Genomic DNA, 8485 nt, shown 5'->3' on the forward strand with positions numbered 1-8485 from the left:
ATTTTTGGACTGTCTAATTCATAGATTTTAGTTTACTGCCAGAACACTTGGAAACTAAGATAGACACCGCATTTCTTTCTCAAATCCTCTGTAGGACTGGTGATGTTGTCAAAGGCTTCTCTAGAGGCTGCTGTGGTTCTAGTTGGGGGGGGGGGACGCTCTCTTTTGGTTCTGATCCAGATGACTTTATCATACCTTTTAATTCCACAAGCCAATGAATGATTGCGATTTAACTGGATTAAGATTTAACGTATTAAACAACTATAGATATGATGGATCTTGAATAAAACACTGTATAAAGGAGATCTTTATACAAAGGTCTATAGTTTTGTTTTCTGTAGTGACTGTTTAAATACTTTATATATTTTCCTCTTACTGTTGCTAGCGGCTCCATGAACGAAGCAAAGAGGAGGACATCCTTGCTTGGCCCCACTGAGAAGTGGGAAAATTTGTGAAAGTAAATGAGGGTAACTAGGTTTTGGTTAAGTTTATAGTGCCAGTTAATAAATTGGTGTTAAAAGTAATTTCCAATTAACCCTAACATTTAATGATTGCATCAAGTGTGAATTCCAATTCTGGAGGGGGGGGGGGGGGGGGGGGGGGAGTTCTCACCTTTCTAAGCACCCAATTTCACCGCTGTGAAATTATCACCGACTTGGGGTGAATGTTGTTAAGTAACCATTGTCATTTACCTGAAGAACTGGTTAAGTTTGCTATACCAGTCAGAAACCTGTGCATCCAAAGTAATGTCTGACAAGCAAGATGGCGTAAAACAAAAAACAAAACACTTAAATCATGTTTAATACAAGGCTTTTATTGAAAAGTAAGAAACTTTTTAATGACTCAATTTAAATTAAAAACAAAAACCAAGTGTTGACTTGTGGTGAAGTGTGGTCACTGTCAGTACCGTGGGTACCTTCCACTCCCACCTGAAGGAGGAATAACCAATGCAAACTTCAGTAAGATGTGAAATTGTGGTAAACTGACACAAAACACTTTTCTACTTCTTTTCTTATGCAAAGATGCTTTGTTTTCATTCAAGCACCCCTTTCTTTTTCTAAAGACTTAACCTTCACAATTTCATAAAGTACTTTTATCTATGCCTAAATACTTTCCAACATTCACAACCATGCCGAGGATACTTGGACATGCAGACCAGAGGATCTGGGGATCAAACCATCAACTTCCCGACCTGGTCTACTAACCAGGTCCAACCTTTGTTAGCTTCCAAGATCAGATGCCATCAGCCCACCATTAAGGATATCCAGTTAATGATCTTGTGATATAGAACTGTAGTGAAACGTTATTTTATACACATATTTACCTCAGTTTGAGTTGTGGAGTTACTGCATAATTATTGATAATGTTACTTGATCAGCTAAACAAACCAAAATGACCAATTGGTACTCAATTTTAAAATCAGATCTGCCCCATGTGAGCACAATTTTCCATCCAATGACAAGCCAGGATCATTTAGTGACTCACCTTTCAACTTCCCAGGTCTGCTTCCGTATCCATTGCAGTCTTCCTGCTGGCCGTTATGCTTTTCTGTCAACAAAGAAGTAGTGTTGTCTCTAACTTAATACGAATGACTGGTCTTACATGGCCACTCTTTCATTCAATGGCCCAGATGCATTCGGCTGCAATTTTTCATCAGGTTATTAAAGTACAGTGCGTCAGTTCTAGGTACAGTATACAACAGTGCATTCCCAAATTAAGGAGTCTCATCTGGCCGTCAAATATATAAATCAAAGACTTGAAGCTAAGGCCATCTGAGAATAAAGTTAGCCTTGCACGTGTGCAGCAAACTTGCTCACCATGGGCATGAAGCTACGCAAGTCACTGTAGGACTGAACAAGTTTGCACTAGAAAAATGTGACAGCAAAGATACAGCGAGTCTTTTTTTGGGCAGGCCTTCAGATGACCCATGATTATTTTAATGTGACGCTTGCATCTCATTACCTGGACCTCTGTTTCGCCACTGACCATTCCTCTTTGAATTTTTCTGATTGCAGAATACTTCAGCTTTTCCATCATTTGCCTTTTTCCAGTCTATGGAGATAAATTACAATTAGAGCACTATACCCGCATGAAAGGAAAAAACAATTAAAAAACTAAATAAATCAGACCACCTGGATATTTATGAGGTTTTCTGTTTGATCCCACGCCTCCCTTTAACTCCTCACATAAACACTTTAGACCCTGTAGTTCAGTACACTGGATTGCACAGTCTACTAAATTTCCCTTTGATGGTGTCACTTGAGCCGTCTTCTGGTCAGTTGTTGGCACGCCCAGTTCCACATTTCTCATTTGACCATCTACTTTTTGTGCGCCAGTCGCCACCTCCATTTGTGTGTCATTTTGGAGAGTCATTTGGGAAGTGGATGAGACTTTGTCCTCTGCTGCAGAGTTAATGGGGCAGGTTTCCTTTCTCTCAACTGAGCTTTTCTCCTCTTGCTCATATATAAGAGTTCCCTGGTTTGGGCTTTGGTTAGCCTCAGGATTTGAAGACCCATGGTCATTCATCTCTTCATCACTGGAGGCAGTTAAAATTGTACCCTGCGGGGTAGTAAGTGAAGTTAAAGGATACTTTTCTGAAGGAACTGTGCTTTGGTTTTCTTCAGTTCCTTTTGTTTCAGAGACTTCAGTTTCACACACCATGTCTGGGGTCGTTGGAGGACTTTGCTTCTTAGCTGGGGTACTAAAAGTAAGAACACTTTCTGACACCAGAACAGAGTCCGGAGAAGAAAATCTTGAAGATTGCCTTCTTTCTTTAGCAAATGTACCAATTAGGTCATCTTTTTTGGTTAACCATTTACCATTGTCAGCCCTCTCCATCTCTACAATGACTTCAGGTTCAAATACACCATTCTGCTGTAGCCACTCCTTAGTAGGAATGAAAGGAGCTAGAGACTCTACAGACCAAACTGATTCATTAATATTTCTATTCATCTGACATCTACTTAAAAATGTGTGCTTTGGAGTGGTCTCTGTAGACTCTTCATGCGTCTCACTGCCATTTTCTGTCCCCTCGCGGAGTGCATTTAGTGCCTGCAGAATTTCATCTCCATTAGACAGGCAAGGTCTAACAAGTAGTTCCACAGAATCTGCATCTCTTGTTGACAGTGAAAAGGGTTCTAAAAGAGAAGGAAGTTTGAGGATCTTAAAGATCATTTCACTGTCCTTAGAACTTGAAATAACTTCGGTATCGACATCATCAGCACTGCTAACCACCACTGCATAATTCTTTGGCTTACTTGGACTTTGATAAAAAGCCTTTTCATGCTCCACTTCATTTTCATAACATGGAACCTCAAGATTATTTTGAAGGAGTGTCTCAGCTGCCATTGTCATCGTTTTCTGTGATGCATCACCTCCCCAGCTTAGAATGTCAGGAACAGAGACGCGCCTCTCTTTGACTTCATCCTCTTTTTGAGAAAAGCTACATACTGGCCCCATGCTATCCTGAGAACTCACTGACCACATGTTGCAATGTGCATTTCTGCAAGGAGGGATAAGAGAGGACTCCTGAACAGCACCATCCTTACATCCCTGCATTTCTTGAGTTGCCCTTCTAGATGACTGAACAGTCATCCCTGTAGGATGCACCATGTGACAGTCCTGTATGACTCTGTTTGTGCCAGCCCCTTTGACCTGTTCTTTTGCCTCAGTACTGGCCAACATATAGGTCTCGACCTCAGCTGAGCCTTGTTTTTGGGAACCAGAGCTTAAGGATGAAGGAGAATTTGAGGCAGTTGCACGTCCAGAGTCTGAGCTGAGAATTGGGCACCCCTCATCATAGCCACCTCCACCTCTGTGTATGGGTTCCGTCTGGACCTCAGAATTCACAGTTTCTCTAACAGGGGTAGTATGAGGCAGGCGAATTCTGCGAGTCTGGTTTAAATTTTGAAACGATCCACAAGGAGCATGACTGTGGACTTGGGGATGAAGCAGGCGTCTATAGTCGACTGGTTGTACCTGAGGGTGTGGTACAATGTAAGCTGGAGACTCCAGGTAAGAGGGCGGGGGAAGTGGGGGCATGACCATACCATATCCTTAAAAAGAAAAAGAAAAAATGAGTGAAGGTGATCATTTTGGAATAATATACAGACAGTACCACCTTACAGTTTAATTACTCTACAAGATATAAACATGTTACTGCTCTGTATGTGATGATAGGAGCTGCAGAGCCATTTCACACATGTTAGAAAGACTGAATCTTGCATGCATACATGTAGAGCGGGCAAGGGGTACAGTATGGGCTCCAATTGTGGTCATAAATAATTTGTACTTTTAAATCAAATGCGCATTTGTGAACTGAGTTTTGTAACCTTGTAAACCAAAATATCTGAAAATTTTATGTTTGTGCATCTGTAGATGAGAATATTTGTGTGTGTAAAAATATTTACATAAGTTAAATTTTTTCGTTAAGGTCTAGTTGCACACACAAAGCAAAAAGAAAAATACATGTAAAACTCTGCGCTCAGATTCCCTGGCTGTTTGTTACTCAGCTTACACATACAAAACTTGACCAGATTCCTTTCAGCTGATTGCGATTGACATGACATTGACCAAATTTAACAAGCCAATCAGAGAACAGATGGGTTTGGCTGTTGGAGAGGTGCTTTACTGAGCTTCAGGTCCTGCAAGAATAAATGCCCTTTTACTACTAATGTGCGATACCACCGATTTCCTTTCCGATCCCAAGTAAAATTCAGGGTGGTATCGATGATACTGATCCGATACACTGTACAAAAACTTAATGTTTCATGGTATTTCATGATACAATATGTAATTGTATTATGAAATTGTAATAATATAGCTTCATAATGATTACAGGACATCAGACTACTTGTTCTTATTGCTTAATAATGCAGAATTATCATATAGAAAAAAAAAATCTGAACTTGTGCGCTATTTGAGCATGTTGCCTGCCTGCAGGACTAAAGGACTCCGCGAGAGAAGTCTGTCTCTAGTAGCACCTGTCCCGCTCCTCCTCAACATAATCATTCTGTGATATGATTTACCGTGAGGTGTTTGACGAGGTTAGTGGTGTTGTCACAACACCTCACTGTCTTGCCACATGTATCGCAAACCGTGTCTTGGCTGTTTGTGGAGGTAAAATACGTCCACATATGACTCCGTTTACGCTCAGCCATTGTTGTGAGTGCGCACGCCAGGTAGTGATGTGCCAATCATGACCCAATCGTTCAATACCGCCCCCTGGCTCACAGCTCAGTGGACATTTAGATGAAAGAAATATAAATATATATATATATATATATATATATATATATATATATATATATATATATATATATATATATATATATATATATATATATATATATATATATATATATTAATATGACACATTTGTGGAAAATACTAATAAAATAAAAGTAAAATAAATGTTCCCTTTAGAAATCTTAAATTTTTTTTGCTCTATAAAAATAGTTGTTTTTCAATCACTCATCTTAGCAGTAGGATTTACATGAAAAGAGAAACATTAAGTTTGAGTGAAAATGTACATTTTTTGCACTCTCTGGGCAACTGACTCAGTGACTCAAACCCGATTCATTTTGGTGAGCGACTCATTCAAACTCGATTCAGTAATAAGAATAATATACTATACTTGGCCACTAAGGCCAGGGGCTGCGACACATTTCTACAGCCGTATTTTGCATATGACTATGAAAGGCAGAAAAGGAAGTAGTTCCTTCCAATTTGGACGATCCGAATGATCGTTTCTTTCCACTGTGTTCCTGTTAATGAAAAACTGCAAATTTATCCCAAAGTACTAAAATATCGATATTTTAATATGAGAATCGATTCTAGAACAAATTACTGGTATCAGAAGAATCGATGTTTCAGTATCGATCCGCACACCACTACCTTTTACATGCCAACCCAGCATTTTCAGTTTTGTGGAAAAAGAGTCTTCACTAGTGGGGATAGTTACAAAGCTTTCTTCGTTATGAATTAGCGATAAACAAATTCTGGATACTTGGCGCTTGTTTAGCATTAGCAGGACATGCTGCATCCGCTGTGAAAGGACCTTCATGCTGCGCACACTGACTCACAGCAGTGGTCCCGGGTCAGCCCTGACTTTGTGTTAGACTAATCCTAAAGTACAAATGGTATTTCTAGCCACTGATATAACAAAACTTTACCCTTTCAACAGCTACTGAAAGGCTTGTATGACCCCTATGGGATATTTACAAAGACATCCTCCAGGTTCAAAATGAAGAACAAGATTTGTTCTTGTAACTTTAAACTAGCACGCAAGTGAAGGGACTTTAGCGCAGAGTTTTACACGTAGTTTTTTTGCTTTGCATGTGCAACCAGACCCCCCCCCACACACACACACACACTCTCATCTACAGATACGCAAACATAAAATGCAGATATTTTGGTTTACAAGGTTACAAAACCCAGTTCACAAATACGCATTTGATTTACAAGTACAAATGATTTATGACCACAATTTGAGTCCATAGGCACAGCACCAATTTAACATATTTATAAACTAATGAAAATTCTCAACTTACCCATGCCTAGGAAGCCTGGAAAGGGATTATAAGGCAAGGGCATGGGCCACTGGTATTGGAGGAATGGGGGTAGCGGTGGAGCATGAACATAAAAGAGAGGTCTAGGAAAGACAGGGTGTTGAGGATGAGATGGTCCAGGATCTTGGCTGGTGCTGTGTAGTCCTGGATCTTGCTGTGCAGAGTTTGCAACGTCAGCGTTAACTTGAACGTGTGGGTTCGCTCCACTTGGCCCTTCAGGAGCCAGAGGAGGCGTGTTAACCGCTGCTGCCATGTTCAGTCAACCTACATGGAAGGGGTGTCAGTTATGAATCTATGTTGTATTAATAGGAACAGTTTAAAAAAAAAATTTAAAGGAAAAGACATTTACTACCTGTAAGACAAATCTTAGAGACATTACACACAGGGAATGAAGGTCATTATTCTTCATTCAGCATATGCCATACAGAAACATGACCACATACAAGGAGAGAGTAAATGACCTGGTTTGGAAAGAGAGAAACCTGCGCTGTGGTCTTCAGCCATCATCTCTCAACCCAGTGGGATCTATGACAGATTTGATACAGCCCAAATCCTTACTATGGCACCAAATTTTCATTTAGTTTGAAGCTGTGTGTTTGTAACTCAAAAAACCTGTACACCATTGTCAATTTAACATTTCTGCAAGGAGCAGCATCAGGTTTAAGTGTTCAGAAGGTTAACAGTTCAAGAAATACATTAAGTTGGCTTGACAGTAGTGTTCATACATCAGCTGATTTCTTGAAAAGAAAAAAAAAAAGTGGGCTATAGTGTAAGATTTAGGACCCACCATGGGATGATCAATGAAATGGAACACATTTGCAAAGATAAACAGCATTTTCTATCCAAGCCTAATTAAGAGAATAAATGAGTCAGAAACAGAAAACCAAAAGGACTGAACCTTGAAACCAGCAGATGGAAAAAGCTCATCAGTCATTGTGATACTAGCACCATTCAAAATCCTGCTTTGATACATTTTAAAAAATATATAATAAAATATATATTTATCAATTTTACCTTGTCAAGGACCTGAATGGTTAACTGACAGAGCAAACACAAATGAAATAGAAGTGGGGATGAACACCTGATCTTAAGTAGCTCCTGATTAGACACATGTGTCTACTGTGTGCTGATTTGGAGTTTGCAGCAGGTCTCTAACACTAAGATGTCTTGTTAGACTGACATAAACACTAGATGGAGCCAAACTTCAGACAAATGATGAATCTAATGAGGCTGTTCTGGCAGATATATAGATTTCAGTCTTCTATAAAACATTTGCTACAATTACATCTGCATACTTTTTTGCACTGAAGTATCAGAAAACTAACCTGTGCTCATATAAGCCATTTCATCATACACTAACTTGGTGGCAAAAGCCCAAAGTATGATACTGGGACATCGGTTGCACACAGTCCAAAAGTAGCCACCAAAGTGATATTCTACCCCTTAAAATGATAAAGAAACTATAAATAAATATTGACATGCCAGGAAATCTATTTAAACACTCTTCTGCCATGTTAAGGATCCCATATGTGTTGGATTATGTAATTTTAGATTTTAACCCTTCTTTGTCCTTAACACAGGATTACCACTGCCCCAGAAAATATCCTCTAATGCTGTCCACAGAAGATAAACTCTGAAAAGGTCCATATCTGATCTCAGCAGACATTTACAGAACAATCAAGCTATCTTGTGAGGTTTCTTTTGCTGTTTTATCAGTGTCAATATTGGTACTTCAAACACAAGGAGAAGGAAAAAGCTTGTACTGTCAATGTGACCTTTGAGAAGGTGCATAAGCCAAGACCCCAAGCACATGGACTAGGGCAGAAAAGATTTGTTTAATACTAAATATCTATGATATCTACTTTACTTTCAAAATAGATTCCTATAAGTGATGCACGGATCATTGGTGGTTTAAT

At 39.4% G+C, this 8485-nt stretch overlaps 1 protein-coding gene across 1 annotated transcript; it reads right to left on the reverse strand.

Moving 5' to 3' along the window:
* Nucleotides 1-793: 793 nt before the first annotated feature.
* Nucleotides 794-7671, reverse strand: LOC146648748 (uncharacterized). Its single transcript, XM_085389473.1, has 6 exons — nt 7584-7671; nt 6552-6833; nt 2133-4055; nt 1963-2052; nt 1486-1548; nt 794-929 (listed from the first exon to the last, which is right to left on the reverse strand). Exons 2-6 carry the CDS (start codon nt 6820-6822, stop codon nt 901-903), a joined length of 2376 nt encoding a protein of 791 aa, XP_085245599.1. The 5' UTR covers nt 6823-6833; nt 7584-7671; the 3' UTR covers nt 794-900.
* Between the last annotated feature and the right edge of the window lie 814 nt (nt 7672-8485).

This window comes from Rhamphochromis longiceps, linkage group LG18 (genome assembly GCF_057381845.1).
Source record: "Rhamphochromis longiceps isolate RC_006_pf linkage group LG18, R_longiceps_female_GT1.1, whole genome shotgun sequence".
In the NCBI taxonomy this organism is placed as follows: domain Eukaryota; kingdom Metazoa; phylum Chordata; class Actinopteri; order Cichliformes; family Cichlidae; genus Rhamphochromis; species Rhamphochromis longiceps.

Coding starts and splice junctions, on each gene's coding strand:
- LOC146648748 (XM_085389473.1), bottom strand. CDS start 6,822: ATGGCAGCAGCGGTTAACACGCCTCCTCTGGCTCCTGAAGGGCCAAGT. Junction 2,053..2,132: donor AAAACCTCATAAATATCCAG/GTGGTCTGATTT, acceptor TTATCTCCATAG/ACTGGAAAAAGGCAAATGAT. Junction 930..1,485: donor CAGACCTGGGAAGTTGAAAG/GTGAGTCACTAA, acceptor TTCCTCCTTCAG/GTGGGAGTGGAAGGTACCCA.